Source organism: Dendrobates tinctorius, unplaced genomic scaffold (genome assembly GCF_039654945.1).
Source record: "Dendrobates tinctorius isolate UK_male_01 unplaced genomic scaffold, ASM3965494v1 ptg000292l, whole genome shotgun sequence".
In the NCBI taxonomy this organism is placed as follows: Eukaryota; Metazoa; Chordata; class Amphibia; order Anura; family Dendrobatidae; genus Dendrobates; species Dendrobates tinctorius.
In genome coordinates this window covers 4,980,154-5,007,479 of record NW_027361959.1, presented here as the reverse complement: position 1 = coordinate 5,007,479, position 27,326 = coordinate 4,980,154, and the positions used below count along the sequence as shown (strand labels likewise).

At 42.1% G+C, this 27,326-nt stretch overlaps 1 protein-coding gene across 3 annotated transcripts in view; it reads left to right on the top strand.

Annotated features, from left to right (window-relative positions):
* Window positions 1–27,326, top strand: part of NDST2 (N-deacetylase and N-sulfotransferase 2) — a 229,064-nt gene that overhangs the window by 174,903 nt on the left and 26,835 nt on the right. For 2 of the 3 annotated variants that reach the window (XM_073560053.1, XM_073560054.1), the window contains 7 exons: window positions 4,904–5,089; window positions 6,341–6,469; window positions 18,881–19,063; window positions 20,321–20,417; window positions 20,501–20,624; window positions 20,699–20,885; window positions 22,989–23,159. In XM_073560053.1, the coding sequence (XP_073416154.1) occupies window positions 4,904–5,089; window positions 6,341–6,469; window positions 18,881–19,063; window positions 20,321–20,417; window positions 20,501–20,624; window positions 20,699–20,885; window positions 22,989–23,159 (1,077 nt within the window). The remainder of the gene's footprint in view (window positions 1–4,903; window positions 5,090–6,340; window positions 6,470–18,880; window positions 19,064–20,320; window positions 20,418–20,500; window positions 20,625–20,698; window positions 20,886–22,988; window positions 23,160–27,326) is intronic. The other variant, XM_073560055.1, reaches the window with a different exon arrangement.

Sequence of the window (27,326 nt, the reverse complement as noted above, 5' to 3'; positions counted from 1 at the left end):
GCGGTATTGCTAGCGATATCGCTATGTGTGATACCTCCGACCGGCTCCCCCGCTGTCCATCGCTGATAGCGTGAGATCGTGCAGCTCCATTTCTCGTCGGGCGCTTCCTGTGGCGCCAACGAGCGACGTGTGGAGGCGGACGGGAGGACGTCAGGATCGCCGCGTCTGAAAGGTAAGTATCGTCTGCTGTATCGCTGTGAGATCTGCTTGTGTGGCAGCTCACTAGCGATCATTTAGCGATGCACCAGCGATCCTGACCGGGTTGTATCGTGGTTGGGATCGCTGGTGCATCGCTAAATGTAAAAGGGCCTTTACTGCGATCATTGAGAGGCAGAATGAACAAATCAACAGCCGGAGAAGAATTGGTTTTATTTTCATTCCTTTTCTTTGGTAAATGTGATTAGATTATTCTTCAGGTCGGTGCGATTAGATTATTCTTCGGGTCGGTGCGATTACAGTGATACCAGATTTATAGCGGGTTTTTATGTTTGACTGCTGTCACACAATGAAAGACTTTTTTTTTTCAAAAACTTTTTTTTTTTTTTTTTTGCATCACCATATTTTGAGAGCTATAATTTTTCCATATTTCTGCTGACAGTCATGTGAGGGCTTGTTTTTTGCTGGACAAGTTGATGTTTTTATTGGTACCATTTTTGGGCTCATTACATTGTTTGATTTCTTTCTATGCCGATTTGAGAGGCAGAATGAACAAAAACCAACAATGCAGGAATTGTTTTTTTTCTTTTTTATTCCATTCTGCTTGTGGTAAAATTGATAAGGCAGTTTTATTTTTTCCGGGTCAGTACGAATACAACAATACTACATTTACCGTATATTGTTATTTTGTGTTTTGGCACTCTTACGTAATAAAAGGTTTTTTTTTTGAAAAAATCTATAATTTATTCTGAGAGCTATAACTTTTTTATTTTTTCAGCTGATAGAACTGTATGGCAGCTTGTTTTTTTTTTTTTTGCGGGACGAGATGATTTCAGCAGTCCCATGTTTATTTACAGCTGTCTTTTTGCGTTTTATTCCACTTTTTTGTTTGGCGATTTATGATGATAATGCATTGTTTTTTACGTCGATTTTTATCAATTTGTTTTACGGTGTTCACTGCAGGGGTTAATTAATGGGACAGTTTTATAGGTCGGGTCATTACGGACGCGGCAGTACCAAATACGTGTACTTTTATTTATTTTTTACGGACTGCTCATTAAGACGTCCAGCCAGGTAGTCTTAATCCAAAAATATTTTCATCTTCAGAGGATTAAAATAATACTTTTCGTTGATTTTTATCAGAATTTCATAATCCAAGTAAAGTTAAAAAAATATTTAAAAAAAAAAAAAAGTTTCAAATGCAAACAAGCATCTTTACCTGTTTAATGTCACGATTAAGGATCCTTGGATTTGAAATGTTGTTGTTTTTTTTTTTCTGTTTTTTTTTTTTTTTCACTTGAATTTTATAGTTTTAATTATAATCAATACAAAGCATTACTCCTAAGCTGGAGCAATCTTCTTGGATTAACATTACATGTAATATAAAATAAACTTTTTCCTAATGATAGTTACACTTTAAATGGAGAAGGTCCATTATGTCTCCGTCTTTTTTTTTTTAAATGGCTAAAAATGCCATGGTATTGCCTGCTTATTGAATTCAATAGGTGACCATGTAATACGTGATTGAATCCTCCATTGTGAGAGCTAGGCTTTCAAGTGCTCTAGAGATCTATTCCCCACTACATTGTAGTGCTGAAGTATGATCAAATCTACATCAGATGCCCCTACATTGCAGCGTCCATCATAAAGTACTGATGTGCAATTAATAAAAACCGCCACGTGTTGTACTGAATATGACAAGTCACATATATTACATTGAATACATTTGAAAATAAATAAGGCACGAGTCAGGTTTTACTTCATTATGTATTTATTACAAAGTCACTTTTTCACTCCATTTCTCTTCTTTGAGTAAAGCCCCCTTCACACATAGCGAGATCGCTAAAGCATCCCCGATTTTGTGACGCAGCAGCGATATCGCTAGCGATCTCTCTACATGTGACACGTACCTGCGACCTGGCGATCATTGATCGCGCGAGATCGTCCTGGTCCATTTCTTGTCGTCGGCTTCCTGCTGGCGCCGACGAGCGACTCATGGACACGGGAGGAAGTAGTCATCAGAGCTGCCGTCTGACAGGTAAGTACAGTAACGACCGCTGCTGCATCGCTGGTAAGATCTGCCTGTTTGGCAGCTCATTAGCGACCATTTAGCGATGCACCAGCGATCCTGACCGGGTCGTATCGTTGTCTGGATCGCTGGTCCATCGCTAAATGTAACGGTACCTTAACGTTATAAAATAATTAAACTTGGTGTATTTTATTATCACATGCCCATAGTACTAGCCTACCTGTTTTTGTTTTTTTTTTGTTTTTGTTTTTTCACCCTAAAAGGGGTTTTCCCAAATTTTAATATTGACCTATCCCTGGGAAAGGTCATTAGTATCAGATCGGAGGGGCTCAGACTCCTGGTTCCTTATATTGCCTAGTGGCCATGAATGGTACTGCAGCTCTCTTAGTCATTCGCCCGTCGATTTGAAATTGATTAACCTAAGGATAAGGCGTCAATATTAAAGTCTGTGAAGAGGAGGAAAGGTGGCACGCTTGTTAACAGCGTTGTTTCTACTGAGATAAAATAGTTCATACAAAGCTTCCAGAAAGGAAGATAAAAGGAAATGGTTGTGCTGGCAATTTAATTCTGACAAAAAAAGGGCAGGAAGCTTAATGTGTGAAAAGGTATGTTCTGTGCCAGTGGCCTCGCGGCACGTTCCCGGACTACTGATGTGGAACATTAATACAGACAGACCTGGCCCCAGTGAGCCGTGACCACACATGTGAAATTTCATGTCTTACTGATATTAGTCGCTGCGGGACTGATACATATGCTTGCATAGGGTAACCTAGCGCTTGCTTTCCATTTTTCTTTGAATCCAAGCCTCCGTATAATAAAGGTCTGTCTCCGAGCAGCGATGAGGATGAGCCGGCAGCCTTTGTTTATTAGTTTGCACATTGGCAGCACTCGTATTTGTCGAACATTGTTGACCTTGAATGACCCGTCTCATGTCATCGGTCCTTTCTTAGTCTCATTTAGAATAGTGGACGTGAACAGTGCTGCAAAGCATAGCGGCAGCTGTGAGACCGTGCATCCTATATGTATACAGAATATGCTGGAACCGCCAAACCATAGTTTCACCCCCAATTCCCAAAAAGGTTGGACCCTGTGTATAATCTAAACACATCAAGCCTTTTTGTGGATGCGGCTCAACTTTTTTGAGCGGTGTTGCTGCCATCAATATGTAAATGAGTGAATGATTGTTTTCAAAGGATGTGATCTATAACCTATGGTCTGTTCTGAATAAAATGACTATTACAGATTTCCAAATCATTGCATTCTTGATTTCTTTATATAACTCTGCATCTCAACTGTTTTTCAATTGTAATTGTATATAATATTTCTAAGTTTAATGTCAAAAAGCCTATTTTTATAGGGGTGTTCCAAAACCAACACCTAGTGATTTGGTTCTGGGGCAGGGCTGGTTTCTTCTTTTCCTGCTCACTGAGTTATCTCCTTACATTGTGTACTGACAGTGCGCTCTCTTGCAGGCTTGTTACTTCTCATCAGAGCCGGTGAAGGAGCGCACTGTCACTGCATTAAAAAGAATATTACACAGTGACAAGATCCTGCTGAGCATACGTCGGAATCAAGAGCCCACTAATGCTCCGTAGAACCGGGAGTAGCTGTTGCAGTGACTTCTCATTTGAGTAACCCAGCATGCAGTAGGGGTTCTCAAACAAAATGTCCTCAAACCAAAAGTTGCTAAAATAAATAAAAGTTAGAGCAAAGAGGGAATGGTGGGAATAGTAGGGAATTTTTTATTAAGGTGTATCAGAAAAGCTATTAGATTGACATTAGAGATTTACGAATAAATCTGTCAGTTTCGGACCAGCTTTTTAAACCTTGGACCCTCTTACATTTTGTTTAATTTTTCGTACATTTTTTCGAGGCTGTTGTTTATTATAATAATAATTTGGTGTTTGTTTGTACGTTGGATAATTGGGAAATATATTTATATATTTTTTTCTATTTTAGATCTTTGGCCGTTTAATTGTAGTGGTCCTGATAACCACATTAGTCTATTATTTCAGCTGCCTATGTAGTGCCAATGCATTCTACAGCCTGTACAGAGATTTTCGTTATTTGCCCAGTTCTTTTTCCAGTTTCACACGCTATCAAACTGCTAATCGTTTGGGATGTGTAAATGTAGACTAAACCCTAAAAGGAGTAATTGGGCTATGTACAAAGTCAAATCTGCGTAGAGCCAGAAGTTTGAGTTATGCAATGCATCCATTGTGGCTAAAGGGGCCAGAAATCTTAAATAACTTTTGCCAAAATGCTCATTTGGTCATGCGTTATTCCTCCTAATTCCCCCATACACATACTTGCATGCATACTTACTCAATGAGGAGAAGGTAATAAACCACTGGCAGAAACTTCTCTTAATTAGGAGTGGTGAAATCCAACATATCAATAGTTCATTCCCCACGATGTTCACACAGATGCACTAAATGGTCCATATACAGACCTGCAATACTACCGATTCCTATACGGATCATATCATACGTTCTTGAGAATGAAGCCAAATATCTGGTATAGGGGAACACCTATATTGGATTGTCATTTGGTCCCTCCAGAATTGGTTGGTTCCATAAAGTTGTATCTAACTTGTACATTCACCTCATCTTTGTCTACTGGTGATCTTCTAATACAATGGTTTCTTTGTAGTAATATTTAAGATTCTATTCACCACCCATGCTTCTGTAACAATCTGCTCTCTTAATGCACTTTTAGGAACATGGTATCCCCATAGATATGGGATATGCAGTCGCACCTCATCATTCTGGAGTTTACCCAATACATAGTCAACTGTACGAAGCCTGGAAATCTGTATGGAACATCCAAGTCACCAGCACCGAGGAATATCCTCACCTGAGACCTGCCCGCTACCGGAGAGGATTTGTCCACAACAACATCATGGTGAGAAGATCTCCATGGATTTATATTGCATTATCTTCACATAAAATACTGTCTATTTCTACTGCATAGGTATCAAAGTTGGAAAACAAGCATTAAATGAGGATTTATGAGACACTTAGAGTAACTGTCATTTTTATTTTTTTTTTCCTCATAAAGCAATAGTGCATATGAAAATAAGAAACTGTAATATCTTATCGGAGAAATGGCTTTCTTCTCCTGGACTCCTCTTTCATTCTCAAGTCTCAATTCATAGGCAAAATCAGTCTTCAGTGAGTACACACATAAAAAATCGGGGTATATTTACCTTCCGACGTCCCGCGCTGCCTTCCTGGGCCTCAGCGTTCCCAGTAATGCCTTGCGGCAGGGTCCTGTGATGACGTAGTCTCGCGTGACTCTAGCGGTCTCGTGAGATCGCTGTAGCAACGCGAGACCAACGTCATCACAGGTCTCGCAAGGCATCGCTGGGAACGGGAGCGTCGCTGAGACAGCGCGGGACGTCGGAAGGTAAATATAACCCGATTTTTTTATCATTTTTAACATTCTATCTTTTACTATTGATGCTGCATAGGCGGCCTCAATAGTAAAAAGCTGGTCAAATTTGTCAAACACTATGTTTGACGAGTGTGACCAACCTGTCAATCACTTTCCAAGCGATGCTTCAAATCGCTTGGAAAGTGCTTGAATATCGCACACGAAAATCGTGGCAAAATCGCGGTAAAATTGCGCGGGAAAAAAACGCGCAATTTCTGGGAAGGGGTCCGGTTTTCAGTGTCCGGATTTAATCGCATCGTGGGCACATAGCCTGATATCAGAAGAACTAGCAGCAGAATGTCTGTCTGCCTCTAGCTCCTCCCTCCTCCATAGGACTTTAAAAGCACCAACTGCTCTCTCCCATCTCCGTAAGGAGTCTCTTCACGGAGTACATATTTTACTCCTGAATTTGAGAGTGAATGGAGATATTAAAAAGTAGCTTATCTTCATACTATTGATTTAAAACGTTAAAAATTAAAAAAGGTTAGTCTGCAACTCCAGATATAACCTTGTGTTTTGAAATAATCATCCAAAAGTGTTTTAAAATGAAAAAAAAAAATCAGTCATTGAGCATGAAATACACGGCACCTGTTGCATTTTTGGTCTTATTACGTGTTCTTACATTGTGTATTTTTTGGGGTTTTTTTTTCATTGGTTTCTCCTTGTTGAGTAGCCATCAAAAATTTAACTAGTAAGCTTTTCACTGTATTTTGTCTCAAGGTTTTACCCCGACAGACATGTGGACTTTTCACTCACACTATATTCTACAATGAGTATCCAGGAGGGTCGAAAGAGCTGGACAAGTCCATCCGTGGTGGTGAACTGTTCCTGACCGTTCTATTGAACCCGGTGAGAGCAAACGTGCCTGCAACTACATTACAGAACAAGTTTGACCTGGCTAAGAATCTGTATGCCCGTAAGAAAAGCTTGGAGAAAAATCCAAGCTTTTACTGATTATTTATGTTGCAAAGTGGTGGTCTGCTTCACTGACTACTTGTACTATCACTCTGAAAATAGAGTTTATGGGTGCGTCACTAAAATTTGTGATCACACTGGGCCAGGAAACTCTCTTGATCATCAAATGACTGTAAATCTCCTGAAATAATCAGTCCTGTTGTTAGGTTTTGTCACCGGTACTTAATCCCTGGATAGATATATGTGTATTGGTGTACGGAGTTTACTGGCAGTTCTGACTTTCCTCAGGCTTGTTCGTAAATCTCTTTACATTGCCTAAAACTCTTCATGATCCTCATAAAGTTATCCATTTTATTGTGCTCTTTGACTGGTGAAGAACTGCTTCAGTAGATGGTAAATGATTTCTTCTATTTACTATTTGGTTTTGCTTTGTTTACACTTAATAACACTTTGCCCTCTAAACTTTGGACCCCCGTGATAAAAAAAGGCGAAATGTAGCAAAGCATTCTCTTCTGTATTCTCTAATTTTAATGAAGAGCGCCTAAGCATTATTAATATGTTACTGTTCTGAACAAGTCTATGTATCATATTATGCTGAATGAACTTTTCCAACAAACACCCTATGTATGCTGCATTAGATGTTAAGGATGTCTGTATATATAATGTGACTCATGACCAAAAAACGGTCTTCCACATCATTGACTTTGTAACTGTTTCCTGTACACGGTACTATGCAAAAGTTCTGCAAAAACCTCATCATTTTCTTCTTGATGATGTCCCTTTGTGGGCCATATCACTTTCAACACTCCTTGTTCTCTATGGTAAAAATAATTCTTAACATTGGCTGCATGTTTGGGTCGTTGTCCAGTTGGAGAATAAATTTAGAGCCAATCAGACATCTCCCCAATGATCTGCCTTGTATTTTTCAAGATTGGCTATACCATTAATCTTGACAAACTTCCAAACTCCTTTTGCTTAAGTGCAGCCCCAAACTTCCAAGCAATCTCCACCATGCTACACTGTTACCTGCTGACTTTTGACCGTTTTTTCTTTATCAGACTTATGAGTTTTTTGGCTGGAATTCTTCCATGAAGACCACTTTTGACTCCACTTCTCCAAACAAGTAGATGGGTTCCCATTTGATAATTTGTTGCTGTCAGTCCTGAACTGATGATGCTGCTGGACGTCTTCTCATTAAAAAATAAATAAATAAGCAAGCATGATGTGTCTTTCACCTGCTGCACTAAATCTTCATCTTAGTCTACAACATTGCCAATTTCTTGGTTATGCTACAAAGCCGCTTGAACAGCACAACGTGAAAGCCCCGTATGCTTTGATATTTTTGCTTGGGAGAGACTTTGCTGATGCAGTATAACTACCTTGTATCTTGTTGCTGTGCTTGTTCTTGCCATGATGTACATATGCCCTGTCACCAAAAACGGTCTTCTACAACCTCACTTTTGTAGTAGTTGGGCTGCTCGTCAACCAGTTCTGTGCCTCCTACAGAAGGGTCAGAATGTACTTTGTGGGTGGAGTTGGCACATGACTTGTACAGCCCCCGATAGACGTTATAAATATCCAAATAGCACTTGGCAGAGATTCCCACCCCTGCTTTAAGTGATGACATTCCTAATATATCAAGTGGAGAAAGGGAACCTCATTGCTGTGGAATTTCCATTGCTTAAGTTTCCATGATGATACTAAATATTAATAGGATAAGGCCCTAATTTTCCTGATACATAGTCGCTTAGAATTCCCGTGAGCTAATCCCAGAATTTTATTAAAGTTGGGGGGATGAGTTTATAAATGACTGTGAGATTTTAACAATCATTGTCTGTTATGTAAAGTACAGTGGGATAGACGTCTTATTTCTAGGCCTTTCACTAACATCGGTTTCAGACTTCAATACCATTGTCACTTTCCATTTACCTTGTAGCCCGACCGCCTCACAGTGAACTCGTTCTTCTATGGCAGATTCCCCAGACCCTGGGGCAGGGGCATGCTGTCATCACTCCCATCTGGAGCGCTGCAGGCTGGCGACCCATGACTCGGTGTCCTTCTCCATACTGCACTATCCAGTTTCCTACTTCAGTAAGGCTGGGGTCACACTGCGTTAAAGCAGTCCGTTTAACGGATTGCATTACACAGCGGCATAACGCGATGTAATGCAATCTGTTAATGCGGCCACTCACTTTCATTAGGAGCGCATCGCTAGTGTGTGCCATAAATCGGCAGGCGCTGGTAATGTGCCATCATTCTGTGACGGACCCTCGGACAAGGGCTGCAGCGTCCGTGGGGTCCGTCGGTGCTAGCGCAGATGCTTCACATAATGCGATCGTGTTATGTGAGTAGCGTTAATGAAGTCTGTCAACGCTATGCGTTGAGCGGACTGCATTAACGCTATGTGAACCTAGCCTTAGGGTTCTTTTACACTTGCCGGGTTTATTGCGGCCCATATTGCCGTGATTTTTGCGCAAAAAGGGCCACAAAAAACCTTCTCGGTTTTTGCGGTACCATTGATTTAAATGGAGTCCGTGAGCCATGAAAAATTTCTAGTAAGCGCGATATTTTTTCACGGTCATATATACGACCCTCACAGCCATACGGCACACCGATGTATTTTAAATCTGTTGGGGCCGCAAAAACGGCCCGCAAAAATACGGCAAGTGTAAAAGATCCTTAATAAGGACTGTTTGCAGGAGCTCAGTAGATTTAGACTGCAGCCCCAGAAACCGAGGCTCCTACAAATAATCTGCCGTTGCAGCATACAGGTGCACTTTACATTTTGCAGAAAAAAAACCAATTGGTAAGCTGCGGTCAGCAGACTGAGACTGACTATTGCAGCCTGATTGCTTTTATTAAATGTAAATCTAGCGCTGCGTTATTATTGTGGCCTCACACTGTGCTGGTCGATGAGACAGGAGATGGCGTTACCTCTCAGCAATCACCTGTCTATCTAAGTACAGGAGATATCATCTCCTATGGATTCTTATTATAACACTGTAGTCAGGCAGAACACCATTCAGCATTTACCACAGTCTGCTGCTGGCTGCGATAGATTAGCTTGAGTCTTGGTTTTATTCAGGGCTGTGGAGTCGGAGTCGTGGAGTCGGAGTCCGTGCTCATTTTGGTGGAGTCGGAGTTGGAGTCGGTTTAAAATGGACCGACTCCGACTCCTAAAATATATAATAAATTGGGTACAGTAATTCAATGCAGGATGTGCTGAATATTTTTTCATAGGAGTTTGGGAAAGTTATGAAATGTCCTATAAATGGCTGTTCTATTCCTGATCTAAGGCTACATTCACACACAGCGTTTTTCCTGTGTTTTTTGAGGATACGTTTTTCAGCTGCAAAAGTTGATCATCTTTTTAAAAAACTGCATTACCTGAAAGGTTTTTGAGCTCATAGATAATGTTACTCAATAGCAAAAGCAGACTAGAAATCTGCTCTATCTATCCATTTATCCATATCTGTCTATCCATATCGTATCTGTACCAAAAAGAATGAAAACCGGGTAGTACACCAATATATATTCTGTTCTATCTAAATATCTTGCTTATATTTAAGTGAAAAATGTATTGTAGTACAATGTGAACCTCAGACATTTAATCATTTTTATGATCCAATAATCAATATGTGTGGGAGTTGGAGTCGTGGAGTCGGAGTTGGAGTCGGAGTCGGTGTAAGGGAAATTGAGGAGTCGGAGTCGCAGGTTTGGCTTACCGACTCCACAGCCCTGGTTTTATTCTAGTGTTGAGGCTAATACAACCTGAACTTTTCAGAGTAATCTTATTCTTTGTACTGACTCCTCTACTCATAGCAATACCTGTATTGTAGGAAAATGTGCAAATTGAAATTTCCAGAGGATTAAGTCAGAGCATCTTCCAAATGCCAGGTCTTATATGGTGTTACAAGTTGGCAGTGGCGTGTACCCACCAAAAGTGGGCCATGGAAAGACCACTGATGAACTGACAACAGGGTCATGCTTGCCCAAGGCTCATTGATGTACGTAGGGAGAGATGGCTAGCCGATCTGAACCAAACCCACAGAAGAGCTACTTTAGCGCACATTACCAAAAACATAGTGACGTGCCAACAATTGTTCTATTATGCTTAATTACCATCAGAGTTCTCACTGTTTGTGACAGTATCATAGGTCATCCTGCCAAGATATGTACGATATGTCTGTGTCGTAGTATCGTAGGGCATCCTGCCCAAATATGCAATATATCTGTGTGTCATATTGTAGGCCATCTTGCCAAGATGTGTACCATATGTCTGTGTTGTATTATCTTGGGTCATCCTGCCCAAATATGCAAGAGATGTCTGTCTCATTGTATCATAGGGAATCCTGCCTAGATATGTACCGTGTGTCTGTGCCATTGTATCGTAGGGCATCCTGCTTAGATATGTACCATGTGTCTGTGTCATTGTATCATAGGGCATCCTACCTGGATATGTACCATGTCTCTGTATCATTGTATCTTAGGGCATCCTGCCTAGAGATGTACTGTGTGTCTGTGCCATTGTATCTTTGTGCATCCTGCTTAGATATGTACCATGTGTCTGTGTCATTGTATCATAGGGCATCCTGCCTAGATATGTACATTGTATCTTAGGGCATCCTGCCTAGAGATGTACTGTGTCTATATAACTTTGTGTATTGCAAGGAATATACAACATATAGAGATGCTTGTACAGAAGTGACCTATTTTAATTTAAAAAATACAATGTATTAAACTTGCACAGAACAGTCAGGGACCACTGAAGTTGAGAATGGAGCCAGGTCACTGCACTGCATTCTTTCCTAAAATAATAATTTGGGTTATTTGGGCTCTGCTCCCACTCCATCTGCCTTTAATCTAGCAGCAAATAGACTGCAGTCTGTCCCATCCAGCCAGTGACATGCGGAAGGCGTAGCCTGGAGGAGGTTGAGTGTTCTTGTCTCTGGGATGTATCGCCGCTGCACAGCTGATCCGATGTCTTCTGTCTCTCCACTGCACCTTTGTTGGAGCCGTCCTCGCAGGATGAGCCTGTGGTTACATTCAGGGCTGTGGAGTCGGTAAGCCAAACCTGCGACTCAGACTCCTCAATTTCCCTTACACCGACTCCGACTCCCACATATATTGCTTATATTTAAGTGAAAAATTTATTGTAGTACAATATGAACAAAAGACATTTAATCATTTTTATGATACAATAATCAAGATATTTAGATAGAACATAATATATATTTATTGGAATACAACTTTAGAACACAAACTGTAATAAATTGTAAATATGTAATACTATATAATATTGATTACATATATACAGTACAGACCAAAAGTTTGGACACACCTTCTCATTCAAAGAGTTTTCTTTATTTTCATGACTATGAAAATTGTAGATTCACTCTGAAGGCATCAAAACTATGAATTAACACATGTGGAATTATATAATTAACAAAAAAGTGTGAAACAACTGAAAATATGTTTTATATTCTAGGTTCTTCAAAGTAGCCACCTTTTGCTTTGATTACTGCTTTGCACACTCTTGGCTTTCTCTTGATGAGCTTCAAGAGGTAGTCACCGGAAATGGTCTTTCAAGAGTCGTGAAGGAGTTCCCAGAGATGCTTAGCACTTGTTGGCCCTTCTGCATTCACTCTGCGGTCCAGCTCACCCCAAACCATCTCGATTGGGTTCAGGTCTGGTGACTGTGGAGGCCAGATCATCTGGCGTAGCACCCCATCACTCTCCTCCTTGGTCAAATAGCCCTTACACAGCTAAGGGCTGTGTCCTGTTGAAAAATAAATGATGGTCCAACTAAACGCAAACCGGATGGAATAGCATGCCGCTGCAAGATGCTGTGGTAGCTGGTTCAGTATGCCTTCAATTTTGAATAAATCCCCAACAGTGTCACCAGCAAAGCACCCCCACACCATCACACATCCTCCTCCATGCTTCACGGTGGGAACCAGGCATGTAGAGTCCATCTGTTCACCTTTTCTGCATCGCACAAAGACACGGTGGTTGGAACCAAAGATCTCAAACTTGGACTCGTCAGACTTTCAGCACAGATTTCCACTGGTCTAATGTCCATTCCATGTGTTCTTTAGCCCAAACAAGTCTCTTCTGCTTGTTGCCTGTTCTTAGCAGTGGCTTCCTAGCAGCTATTTTACCATGAAGGCCTGCTGCACAAAGTCTCCTCTTAACAGTTGTTGTAGAGATGTGTCTGCTGCTAGAACTCTGTGTGGCATTGACCCGGTCTCTGATCTGAGCTGCTGTTAACCTGCGATTTCTGAGGCTGGTGACCGGATGAACTTATCCTCCGCAGCAGAGGTGACTCTTGGTCTTCCTTTCCTGGGGCGGTCCTCATGTGAGCCAGTTTCTTTGTAGCGCTTGATGGTTCTTGCCTCTGCACTTGGGGACACTTTCAAAGTTTTTCCAAATTTTCAGACTGACCTTCATTTGTTAAAGTAATGATGGCCACTCGTTTTTCTTTTCTTAGCTGCCTTTTTCTTGCCATAATACAAATTCTAACAGTCTATTCAGTAGGACTATCAGCTGTGTATCCACCAGACTTCTGCACAACACAACTGATGCTCCCAACCCCATTTATAAGGCAAGAAATCCCACTTACTAAACCTGACAGGGCACACCTGTGAAGTGAAAGCCTTTTCCGGTGATTACCTCTGGAAGCTCATCAAGAGTGTGCAAAGCAGTAATCAAAGCAAAAGGTGGCTACTTTGAAGAACCTAGAATATAAGGCATATTTTCAGTTGTTTCACACTTTTCGTTAATTATGTAATTCCACATATATATTCATTCCAAATAGAGGCAGCACTCCATAGTTAGTTTTCAAGTGATAGTGAATTTATTAGACCCACATATCAGAGCTCTGATAAGTGGGTCTAATAAATTCACTATCACTTGAAAACTAACTATGGAGTGCTGCCGCTATTTGGAATGAATATTTGATACTGTGGCTGATACTGGACTATTTGCCTGGGGGCCGTGCACCCGTAGCCAAGTACTGTTCTGTTTCTTCTTTTTTCTAAATATATATATATATATATATATATATATATATATTACTATGACTTATCTCAGCTAAGACAAAGCCTAGATCCTCAGGCTACATTCACACCATGGGCGTAGCCAGGATCAAACCTAGGGGAGGGGGCAGAACCTCATACTGCACACCTCAGCTGCTGCAGAACCTCATAATGCACACCCCTACACTTGAAAATAAAGCCTGCACCTTAAGATGTGGTGATGAATGCAGTCTATTTATTCCAACTATCAATTGATGTTGATATGTTACTGGGCGTCCTTTTGGGCAGCTATGAGATGTACCTGACTGGTGCTAAAAAAAAAGAGTATGTGTCTGTGTGCTACCCGGCTTTCATTCTTTTTGGTACGGATAAGATATGATATGGATAGACAGATATGGATAAATGGATATATAGAGCAGACTTCTAATCTGCTTTTGCTATTGAAAACATTATCTATGAGCTCAAAAACCTTTCAGGTGATGCGTTTTTTTGTTTGTTTTTTTTAAAAGCTGATCTGCTTTTGCAGCTGAAAAACATATCCTCAAAAAATGCAGGAAAAACGCTGTGTGAATGTAGCCTTAGATCAGGAATAGAACAGCCATTTATAGGACATTTCATAACTTTCCCAAATTCCTATGAAAAAATATTCTGCACATTCTGCATTGAACTACTGTACCTAATTTATTATATATTTTAGGAGTCGGTCCATTTTATACCGACTCCAACTCCACCAAAATGAGCACCGACTCCACAGCCCTGGTTACATTCAACACACTCGCTGCAGAAGTCGCCGCTTCTAACATGATACACCAGTGACATTTGTCTTTCATTATCATGCACGGTGGCTCAGTGGTTAGCGCCTGGGTTCGAATCCCACCAAGGACAACATCTGCAAGGAGTTTGTATGTTCTCCCCGTGTTTGCGTGGGTTTCCTCCGGGCACTCCGGTTTCCTCCCACACTCCAAAGACATACTGATAGGGAATATAGATTGTGAGCCCCACCCGGGACAGTGATGAAAATGTGTGCAAACTGTAAAAGCGCTGCGGAATATGTTAGCGCTATATAAAAATAAAGATTTATTTATTATCCTGTAATCCAGAAATCTTTTACGTTTTTCTTGTACTTGTTTTTTTTAAATATTCTTGGCAATATGGCGATGACCCAGAAACGCTGATAGCGTTGTTGATAACATGGCGCCTGTGTACAGCACATAATTGTTTAATAATTTTTAATTTCACAATCCCAAGTCTAAAAACTAAACTGAGATCTAAATGCTAGTCTCCTCCAGTCAGAAATAAATGGTGATCGTTCATTCTGTGTTTGCCTTTTGGTTTTCTGTTTGCCATTACTGTAATACATTAGTTTTTTTTACAGTTAGTATGGAATGTCCAATAATCTGGCGCTCATTAGATCCCATTATTTCCAGATTAAAGAAATGTTATATATTCCTGTTCACTGAGTGCAGGTTGTGAGTAACATGTAGCAGTATCTGTAACCCTAGAGGGCGCTCATCCTTTAAAGTCTAATTTTAGGGGGAAGGTCAGGATTCTCTCTCTGTATTATACCTCTGGTCCCATCCTGCCTCAACAGCATCCAAAATCTCACAGAAGCACAAGATCAAATATGCCTTTCACATTGCCTTCCTGCTGTATCCAGACACAAGACTCCAATGTAGACCCCAATTTAAAAGTTTCTGGATTTAAGTTTCATTTTATGGCTGGTGAGGAACAAGATAAGATAATCCTTTAATCGTCCCACCATGGTGAAATTCAGAGCATTACAGCAGCAAGGCAGGAACAAGTACAGATACAGATGCATAAAGGCATTACATTGACAGTAGGTAGGTACTTATACGGAAAAAAAAAAAACAATGTAACCAGACTGTCACAACTTTGGATCTATCAGTTCTCTGTTTGGGTCGTTCTCCGTTTTGGACAGTGCTGGTTATACAGCCTAACTGCGGCAGGAAGGAAGGACTTTCGATAGCGCTCCCTCTCACATTTAGGATGAAGTAGCCGGTCACTGACAGTACTGCACATCTTTGTCACGGTCTCATGTATGGGATGGGAATCATTCTGCACCATGTAGCTCACCTTGGCCAGTATCCTCCTGTCGCCTACTTCCTGAACTGGGTCAAGGGGGCATCCCAGGACAGAGCTGGCCCTTCTAATCAGTTTGTCCAGCCTATTCCTGTCCCTGGTTGATATGCCACTACCCCAGCACGCCACACCAAAGAAGATGACTGATGCCACAACAGAGTTGAAGAAGGATGCAAGGAGTGCCCCTCTAACTCCGAAGGCTCTCGGCCTTCTGAGCAGATAAAGCCTGCTTTGGCCCTTCCTGTACACTGCATCCAAGTGATGGGCCCAGTCAATCTTATTATTGAGGATCACGCCAAGGTACTTATAGGTGTCGACTATCTCAATGTCATTTACCTGAATGTTCACCACTACTGGTGGATTTTTTCCCTTGCGAAAGTCCACCACCAATTCCTTGGTCTTCCCGGAATTAATCCTAAGGTGGTTCCTCTGACAGCACTCCACAAAAGCTTGGTTAGTATCTCTGTACTCTCCTTCATCTCCTCCTGTGATGAGGCCTACTATTGCAGAGTCATCGGAATACTTCTGCAAGTAGCAGCTAGATGAGTTGCACCTAAAATCCGCAGTGTACAGTGAAAAGGGGCAAGAACTGTACCTTGAGGTGCTCCTGTATTGCAGATCACTGTGTCTGACACACTGTGCCGAACCTTTACAAACTGAGGTCGGTTCGTGAGGTAGTTAAGGATCCAGGTGAAGAAAATGCAGACTTGATTTTCAAGATACTCCAAAGAATCAATGAAGGTCATGTTTATACCGTTCATGACCATGCGCGGACCGTGCAGAAGTACATAAGTGTGTAATAAGTAAAGACGCTCCCCGCATTCACCCAGCCTAGTAACACCCCTCAGCCGTTCTAGCTTTCAGAGAGTTCTCTGAGAATTGCCACACCCTATGAAGTTTTTGCAGGCCTGAAGAATTTAACCCTTTTCTTAATGTAACGGTGATGGACTCAGATTGCACTTGTTCTCTATACATGAATAGTTTTGGTAAGTTACGCTTGTTAGTTTTCTTCATTTTTAGTTAAAGCGAATCGGTCAGAAGTTTTCTGCTCTGTAATCTGCGTAAAGTAGGGTCTGAGATTCTGATTCCAGCAGTGTATCGCTTTATATGCTGCGTTTTGCTGTTTCACTACAGGACTAGGTTTCACATGCTTCCTGTTCCAACCACGCCCCCACCACTGATTGGCAGCATACTGCCCGTGTGCACAGAAATACTTCCAATCAGTGCTGTGGGTGGGGTTACACAGAGATCAACATTATGAGCTCTGCTACATCAGCAGTAGAGAAAACACGAATTCTTCTGCTGCAGTCAGTATATTGAGCGACATCTCTGGAATCGGGGACTCTCTCAGCAGGCTTTTGCTATGTAATCTGACAGCAGCATGATTTGGGACGGATTCGCCTTAGGTTATGTGCACACGTAGATTTTGGTCCTGTGGATTTTTCTGCGTGGATTTCTACAAATCTGCAGGTAAAATCTCAGGTCAAAAGACCTGCGGATTAGCCTGCGGTTTCACACCTCTACAATGGAGAAGGTGTGAAACCGCAGCGGAATCCGCACAAAGAATTGACATGCTGCGAATTTGAACCTGCAGCAAATCTGCAAGGAAAAATCCGCAGCATTTGCAGTGTTTTTCAGTTGACAATTGAAAACAATGGTACTGTACAATGCACCTAAATCTGCTGCGGATCCGCAGCTCCTGAAACGCTGCGGATCCGCAGCAGAATCCGCACCGTGTGCACATGGCCTTAAACATAAATGTAAAGTCAAGCTGCAGAGCATCTCATAGGTTTCAGTATATGAGTGGTCAAACTGCAATGTGCAGTACTGAGTTTGAATGCAATGTCATTACGGCAATGCACAGCCATTTCGTTTTTTGTATGTGTTCTTTATTTGACTATCCATTTAAAATAAATCTTGGAATCTTTTAGATCATACACTGGTGATATAGCAGAAACTATCCTGCGTCCTGTCTTCTGTAGCTCATTTGTCAGCTATGCAGTGTAGACTGGGACAGAGCGTGCCGGATTTAAAGGGAATCTGTCACCTTTTTTTTGGCTTGCAGCTGCCGGCATAGACATCGGAAGCTTATCTACAGCATTCTGTAATGCTGCAGATAAGCCTCCGATTTAGCCTGAAAGATAAGAAAACGAGTTAGATTATACTCACCAGGGTGAGCGGTCCGGTCCGGTGGGTGTTGCAGTCTGGTCCGACACCTCCCTTCTTCATGTGATGACGTCCTCTTCTCCCATCCTGTAGTGGCTGCGGCGCAAGCGCACTGCTCTGCCCTGTTGAGGGCAGAGCAGAATTCTGCAGTGCGCAGGCGCCGGACCTCTCCCGACGCAGCCATTACTGGACAGGAGAAGAGGACGTCATTGCATGAAGAAGGGAGGCTTCAAACCGGACCGCAACACCCACCGGACTGGACCGCACACCCCGGTGAGTATAATATAACTCGTTTTTCTTATCTTTCAGGTTACATCGGAGGCTTATCTACAGCATTACAGAATGCTGTAGATAAGCCCCCGATGTCTATGCCGGCAGCTGCAAGCCAAAAAATAGGGTGACAGATTCCCTTTTAATGACCGCTTTATTGGACTCCTAGAGGGTTATATAAGGAAATAATACTCTCCGGTAGAGGAGACCGGCTGCACTGCCTAAATTGGAAGAAGGTTAAAAACAAAATTGGCACCAACACTGAAAAACAGAATCCACATTATTTCTCTTCCACCGACTTCTATATATTCCCTTTAAGAAACAGGACACAGGAATTTTTTTCCTGCATTTCCAGATTGGGAGAACTGACTAGGTTGTGATACACGGAAACTTGTGCTGGAATCCAACGCAAGGGAAGCAGTGGTCTATCAGAGATGAGGGATGCACAAGTACAGCAGAATGCCGCCATCCTTCCTCCCTCCAATGAAATATTCAGCGCAGCACCATGGCAAGGTCATGAAATATTCACTGGGTCTAGCTCTGTAATGTCATGTTAATGTCAAAAAAGACTGCTCTACATCAAGTGGATATGAATTATAACCAGAAAATTGGACCAAGGTCTCAAATCCCACCGTACCTGCAGCCCCTTGCCCTATATACTGTCTTTTATCTCTCTGCAAGGCGCATTAATAAATGATGAGTGTTTATACAGCCAAGTGCTCTACTTAGGAGAGTTAACGTAGATGGCGTTCCCCTTGTGTGTCTGTTACAGATCAGCATCTTCATGACACATCTTTCTAACTATGGCAATGACCGCCTGGGGCTTTACACCTTTGAAAGCCTGGTGAAGTTTGTGCAGTGCTGGACCAACCTCCGACTACAGACTCTACCACCTGTCCAACTAGCAAATAAATACTTTGAGATCTTCCCCCAAGAGAAGAACCCTCTGTGGCAGGTAAGTGCCTTCGCTGATTATGTAACACTGCAGCCACGGCTGCCTTTGGTGCCCAGCACTGGGGCACGTCATGATGATTACCAGCCAATTTGTATCCACTCCATTCCAAAGGTCACAATCTGTCGCACACCTTTCAGAGGGAATGCAGAGCATTTTCATTCTTGTAGGCCTTAAGCCAATGGATTTATATGTTTATACTATACCGTAGTGCGGTTTTGTTGCCACTTACCAAAGAAATATACAGATTACAAAAGGCCTTGATTCGTAATGTAATGTTTATAGTATTGTTATACTTGTTATATATTATATATATTGTTATAGTGTTAGTGTTTATATTATATGTTAATATTTATGGGCTTTATGGCTGAACATATTTCCTTCTGTTTGTCTAAATGCGACTCCAGCCAAAACTTCACCAGTTTAGCCTATTTCTATCCATTCCCTCCCTTTTTAAATGGGTTGTCTGCTTTTTTTCAGAGAGGAAGGGGGGATTATTTGTGTTTTTTAAATGCCTGTGTTTTTGGCTTAATTTTTTTTTTTTTATTGGGTTTCATGAAGAATTTTGTACCATTTACCTTCTATATCCTTGTTGTAGAACAGCTTAGCTGGAAATCTGGACCAATAGGAGAGTTTTAATATCTTTAGCTGTCTTTTCTTAAGTTCCTATCTTCTGAGTTATGACGTCAGACCACATCAAAGTGTTGTGTGCAGAGAAAGGAAGAGCCCGTAAAAGACAAATTCTGCAGGACTTACTCGCCACTATGCAGGACTTACTCACCACTCATCCTTTGCAAATTTTGGGTTGGGACACACCTCTCCTAAAAGCTAAAATTTGCCTGACTTAGACTATGTTAATATGACATTTTAGGCTACTGTCAGTGGCTAAGTCAAGGCTACCGTTGACTGGACTTGGTGCCCGCTTCAAATAGGCGCATTCTTCTGAATTCTCTGTTCCAAGGCATTAGATGTTAGCTCCGATGGAGCCACTGACCGTAGGCTAAAACACAATATGAACAGAGTTTTAGACTTCGGTGTCCAGCTGGACGTAATGATGAAAAATACGATCATCAATGTCTACCCCATAGCGAACCCTAAAAGTGTCCATCCCTACCCAGCATATCACCCCTCCAATCATCGCTTCCTAGAAATTAATCATAGTACACCCAAGTTAGGGGATCCTATTAAAACAGAAATGCCACCCGTGGGACAGGATCACCATGATTTTAGACAACCGGTGCGTGTTTTCTTTTATCCCAGAACCCATGTGATGACAAGAGGCATAAGGATATCTGGTCAAAAGAGAAGACCTGTGACAGATTGCCCAAGTTTCTTGTTGTTGGGCCTCAAAAGACTGGTAAGTGGACCTGTAATATCCATGTAGTTTATCCCTGATCAGGAGGATAAAGATCTTATTGTAGTTATCTCACTGGTTCACAGGTACAACTGCTCTGTACTCCTTCCTCAACATGCACCCAGCGGTCACCAGCAACTTCCAGAGCCCTGTCACATTTGAAGAAATCCAGTTTTTTAATGGAGTAAACTACCACAGAGGCATCGACTGGTAAATGCGCTGTAATGCTCTATACAGATGTGTCCTAATGAACAACCATTCATCTGTACTTTCTTGATTTCTAGGTACATGGATTTTTTCCCTGTGCCCTCCAATGCCAGCACAGACTTCATGTTTGAGAAAAGTGCAAACTACTTTGACACAGAAGTGGTACCAAAGCGTGCAGCAGCTCTTCTGCCCAGAGCCAAGATTATTGTCATCTTGATTAATCCTGCCGATCGGGCGTATTCTTGGTACCAGGTACTTACAGCGGTGAATGAAATCTAGACTTCTCATTTTTAATTGCTGTATGGTAATTGGATATAGTGAGAATTTACTGGAAAGATTAATAGCTGACACTTTAATCCACACTTCAGAAAGTACAAACTTAACTGCATGACTCCAAGAATAATGTTCCCAGTCTTTGCTCATTAGTAACATCCCAAACCCTGACTTTAGTACACTGGCGTCTGACTCCTCACAGAGATCGACCTCTCAGACGTACTAGGTATCAGGTGTAGAACCTGACCGTCCTCAATATGATATACAAACCCAGCGCAGAAAGGACTCAGACATCTGTGGATCTCTGTCTTATCTCAGACCACTAATGTATGGGCTGGCCACTAGTGATGAGCGAGTATACTCGTTGCTCGGGTTTTTCCGCGCATGCTCGTGTGATCTCCGAGTATTTTGGCATGCTCGGAGTTTTCGTTTCTGTCGACACGCAGCTGCATGATTTGCGGCTGCTTGACAGGCTGAATACATTTGAGGAATGCCTCTTTGTTAGGGAATCCCCACATGTATTCAGGCTGTCTAGCAGTAGCAAATCATGCAGCTGAGGCTACGAAAACTAAATCTCCAAGCATGCCAAAATACTCGGAGGACACCCAAGCATGTTCGGGAAAACTTGAGCAATGAGTATACTTGCTCATCACTACTGGCCACAGCTCTATTTCATATTTCGATGAGGCTGTCGCGCTCAGATTGGGAGAGCCGTGACCAGTCCGTGCATTAGTCAGAGGTCGGCCAGTCTGCATGACAGTCTGCATGAGCCATTAGGCTGGAGTACAAGTCCAGCTTTGGCAGTGATGGTGCCATGGCAACGACTAGCCCAGGCGTGAGCACAATTGATGTATTATAGAAAAGAATCAAAGTTGTAGAGGTTGGTTCTGAGGGTTATGTTGGATAGTAGGGACACTACGGTTTGTCTCCTTGTGGCCTCCGGGGAGTCTGGCATTTGTGGAGAGGATCTTAAAGGTTAATAGTTGGGTGACATGGTGGCTGCTGACGTTCCCACTCATTATTGGCCTCAGTGACCAGTTTGTGGCTTCAGAGAAAGCTCATTATACTGAATCTACAACACATAGGGCCTGGGGTTGTCTTCAGCTAATCTGCCTTATTGATTAACTTATTTCTGGTCGTCATTTCTGGACGCAAACAAAGTTAATTGCTTTTTCCTGGCCGTCCACAAGAGCAATATTGTGTTCTGTGACTAGCAGCCACTGCCTGGGGGGAATTGCTTCATCTAAATATGTTTCTCCTTCCCTCTGTCTTATCTTAGAAAAGCGATGACACTTATGAAGTCCATTCGAGTGCTACTTCTCACTTATAATGACCGGCTCACTTTCTAGTTAGCCGCAGAAAAGGATAATTAAAATGTGGCTGTCACAAATGATCATACAGACAAATACTGTCTATGCCCTTTACTTCAGAGAGTAAAAGCGTAAGGAGACAACTTCTCCCTGATCCTTTCATTAAAATAGAAGATTAAGCTAGAAATCTCCCTAGATCTTCCACTCTCCTGGATGGGGATGGCAGTGCCCTGGGCACCTGGATTTTACAGGAATAGCTCCATACTAAAGGCTTGTATAGGCTTATAACACATTTTAACATTTGTCCTAAATCGGCACCATACTGGTCCTCAGGTTGTGTCTGGTACTACACCTCAGTCCTAATCTTTTTAATTTAACTGAGCTACAATACCAGACACAATCCATTGACACCAGTGGTGCCATTTCTGGTGGAGAGCAGACATTGTTTTCAATAACTTTGGCGACTTGAAAGTTCTGTAATGTTGAATTAATTATACCCTTCAGTATAGATTAAATCAGCGATTAATGACACGGAGATGGCTGCTTTTTAGCCTGTTGGATAGGATCAGCAATGTCTGCAGAGCAGGTCATAAAGCCTATTTAGGGTCGAAGCAGTCGAGATTATATTTATTAAAGTGACATGATTAATTCCTTTATATCATATTAACTAGATTTATGTTCAGCTGGATTTAAGAGTTTGAAGAATTTTCTTGTCCTAAACAGGATTGCTACAAAGTGAATAAGAGGTTTTTTGTTTGTTTAATTTATTTTTTTTCCTCTTTAGCACCAGCGAGCACACAGTGATCCAGTGGCAATGAACTACACCTTCGCCCAAGTGATAATGGCTGGTTTACATGCTCCACAAGAACTGCGAAACCTCCAGAGCCGCTGTCTGATACCCGGTTGGTACGCTACTCACCTGGAGAGGTGGCTGACCTACTATCCAACCAGCCAGGTGAGTGCAGAAGCAAAGTTCTGTGCTTGATTCGGGAGTATTTAGGGTAATAATATAATAAATTGGCACGTGTAGTCCAATATACAGTTAGGTCCATATATATTTGGACAGAGACAACATTTTTCTAATTTTGGTTCTAGACATTACCACAATGAATTTTAAACAAAACAATTCAGATGCAGTTGAAATTCAGACTTTCAGCTTTCATTTGAGAGTATCCACATTAAAATTGGATGAACGGTTTAGTAGTTTCAGCTCCTAACATGTGCCACCCTGTTTTTAAAGGGACCAAAAGTAATTGGACAATTGACTCCAAGGCTATTTCATGGACAGGTGTGGGCAATCCCTTCGTTATGGCATTCTCAATTAAGCAGATAAAAGGCCTGGAGTTGATTTGAGGTGTGGTGCTTGCATTTGGAAGGTTTTGCTGTGAAGGAAACAAGCGGTCAAAGGAGCTCTCCATGCAGGTGAAACAAGCCATCCTTAAGCTGCAAAAACAGAAAAAACCCATCCGAGAAATTGCTACAACATTAGGAGTGGCAAAATCTACAGTTTGGTACATCCTGAGAAAGAAAGAAAGCACTGGTGAACTCATCAATGCAAAAAGACCTGGGCGCCCACAGAAGACAACAGTGGTGGATGATCACAGAATAGTCTCCATGGTGCAGAGAAACCCATTCACAACAGCCAACAAAGTGAACAACACTCCCCAGGAGGTAGGCGTATCAATATCCAAATCTACCATAAAGAGAAGACTGCATGAAAGTAAATACAGAGGGTTCACTGCACGGTGCAAGCCACTCATAAGCATCAAGAATCAAAAGGCTAGACTGGACTTTGCTAAAAAACATCTAAAAAAGCCAGCACAGTTCTGGAAGAACATTCTTTGGACAGATGAAACCAAGATCAACCTCTACCAGAATGATGGAAAGAGAAAAGTATGGCGAAGGCGTGGTACAGCTCATGATCCAAAGCTTACCACATCATCTGTAAAACACGGCGGAGGCGGTGTGATGGCTTGGGCATGCATGGCTGCCAGTGGCACTGGGTCATTAGAGTTTATTGATGATGTGACACAGGACAGAAGCAGCCAAATGAATTCTGAGGTGTTCAGAGCTATACTGTGTGCTCAGATCCAGCCAAATGCAGCCAAACTGATTGGTCGTCGTTTCATACTACAGATGGACAATGACCTAAAACATAAAGCCAAAGCAACCCAGGAGTTTATTAAAACAAAGAAGTGGAATATTCTTGAATGGCCAAGTCAGTCACCTCATCTCAACCCAATTGAGCATGCATTTCACTTGTTAAAGACTAAACTTCAGACAGAAAGGCCCACAAACAAACAGCAACTGAAAACCACCGCAGTGAAGGCCTGGCAGAGCATCAGAAAGGAGGAAACACAGCGTCTGGTGATGTCCATGAGTTCAAGACTTCAGGCAGTCATTGCCAACAAAGGGTTTTCAACCAAGTACTAGAAATGAACATTTTATTTACAATTATGTAATCTGTTCAATTACTTTTGGTCCCTTTAAAAACAGGGTGGCACATGTTAAGAAGCTGAAACTCCTAAACCCTTCATCCAATTTTAATGTGGATACCCTCAAATGAAAGGTGAAAGTCTGAACTTCAATTGCATCTGAATTGTTTTGTTTAAAATTCATTGTAATGTCTAGAACCAAAATTAGAAAAATGTTGTCTCTGTCCAAATATATATGGACCTAACTGTATTAGTAATAGTATAAAGGTAACGGGAAATAAAGTAATTCTCACTTGTCACTAGAGTTGAGCGATACCAGCCGATACTTGAAAATATCGGATCGGAATGGATCGGCCGATCTTAAAAAAAAAAAAATATCGGTATCGCCGATTCCGATACCGGGAACCAATGCAAGTCAATGGGGCCAAAATATCGGAATTAAAAAAAACCCTTTCTTTCCTTGTAGGTTAATTCTACATGAAAAACAACTAAGAATAATGTAGAATGTATTGTGGGAGGTGGAGGAGACATTAAAGCCATAGAGTTTTAGTCCAATCAAAAGGAATAGCAGGAATTAAACTTTTTTTTTAAAGACGTTAGGAGTTACAAAGATATTGACTATGTTAGCCTCATTTATATTTTGCCAGACATGTATGTCTTCTTTCTTCTTCTTTCTTATTCTTCTTCCCTTTTTTACCTTCTTCTTCTTCTTCTTCTTCTTCTTCTTCTTCTTCTTCTTCTTCTTATTCCTTTTTTTACATTCTTCTTCTTCCTTTTTTTACATTCTTCTACTTCCTTTTTTTACATTCTTCTTCTTCTTCCTTTTTTTACATTCTTCTTCTTATTCCTTTTTTTACATTCTTCTTCTTCCTTTTTTAAATTCTTCTACTTCCTTTTTTTACATTCTTCTTCTTCTTCTTCCTTTTCTTACATTCTTCATATTCTTCTTATTCAACAATTATTATTCTACATATTCAACTTCTTCATCTTCTTCCTATTCTTCTTCATCATATTCTTGTTTGTGTCAGGCATTCCTGTAGTTGTTATCTAGAAAAGTTAGAAGTTTACACCTTCCGTTCTGCCTGTCACAAAAGATTTACAACAGGATTTGTCCGCGTTCAGTTTGGCCTGCAGCAGCAGGCCTTTTCCAGGGGCACCACGAGGAGGAACGGACTCACCCCCATACACTGCTTAGTCGTCTTCTGCTTATAAATAAGATAATATCATTTGCTCAGAGTATTAGTCTTATGCTTAATGTTCTTCTGCTTTGTTTTTTTTATGCTTCTTTGTCTTCTCTCTCTTGTTGTTCTGCATCTTGGTGGTTGTCTTCCTGTTCTTTGTCCTCTTGAACCAGCTGACGGTATTGGCACCCGGAGGGGCAGCAGAAGAAGCAAGAGCCAATGGCACTACCGAGGACCAGCTGACGGTGCTGGAACCCGGTTACTAAGCAGGAGGTACCTGTGCTACAAAGCACTACCAAGGACCAGCAGACGTTGCCGGAACTCTGATACCGAGATGGAGGCACCTAGGCCAAAGGCTCTGAGGAGAACCAGCTGACGGTGCTGGAACCCGGAGGGGTAGCATAAGCTGCAAGAGCAAATGTAAATAGCGAGGACCAGCTGACAGTGCTGGCACCCGGAGGGGCAGCAGAAGGAATAAGAGCCAATGGCACAACCGAGGACCAGCTGACGGTGCTGGAACCCGGTTACTAAGCAGGAGGTACCTGTGCTACAAAGCACTACCAAGGACCAGCAGACGTTGCCGGAACTCGGATACCGAGATGGAGGCACCTAGGCCAAAGGCTCTGACGAGAACCAGCTGACGGTGCTGGAACCCGGAGGGGTATCAGAAGTTACCCCTGAAAAGTAAAGTTGGCATGCCGCAAGCTGGCCGCAGTTACCGAATCACACAGTCCTACAGGGGGTGCTTGTCCTACTGGCACTATGGAACAAGCCTTTCTTACCAGAACCCGCAGTCCACATAGGAAGCACCTAAACTGCTGGCACCCTAGCCTCGGCTAACCCAACCGCAACACGACATGGCAACTTGGGGTGGCAAACTGACATTGACACTTCCCGGAAACAGCAGGCAGGGCTGGAACCAAGCTGGGCAGGAGGGAGTACCCGTGCCAAAGTCAGTTATGAGCAGCAACTGGCGATGTTGGAGCCCAGGACAAGCACTTAGCAGGCTGAGGCCTGATGTGCTGTCAATTGGGAGGCAGCAGGACAGATTGCCATCAAAACAGCAGGGGAACAGCTGACGTTACTGAACCCCACAAACACAGGAGCTAGTGTTTTACTCTGTGAAGACGGCACTTCCGAGCAACAACTGGCTGTGTTGAAGCCCAGGGACAAGCACGGAGCAGGCTGAGGCTGCATTGAAGAAATTTTAAGATCGGTTGTAGACTACTAATTTTAACCAAGCTCCACTTAGGCCTGTGGCTTCACTGATTTTCGTATTTCCCCTGTCCTCCAACCCCGCCAGTTACAGCTCCGAAGTGGCGTCTGCACAATCCACACTTGTTCCTGTGTTACAGGTGTTCAGTCCGGTCAGTTAATCCCCTGATGTGTGTCCGGCAATGTCGCCTGCTCTGTCCACATTCCCATAATGGGAATGTGGACAGAGCAGGCGACATTGCCGGACACACATCAGGGGATTAACTGACCGGACTGAACACCTGTAACACA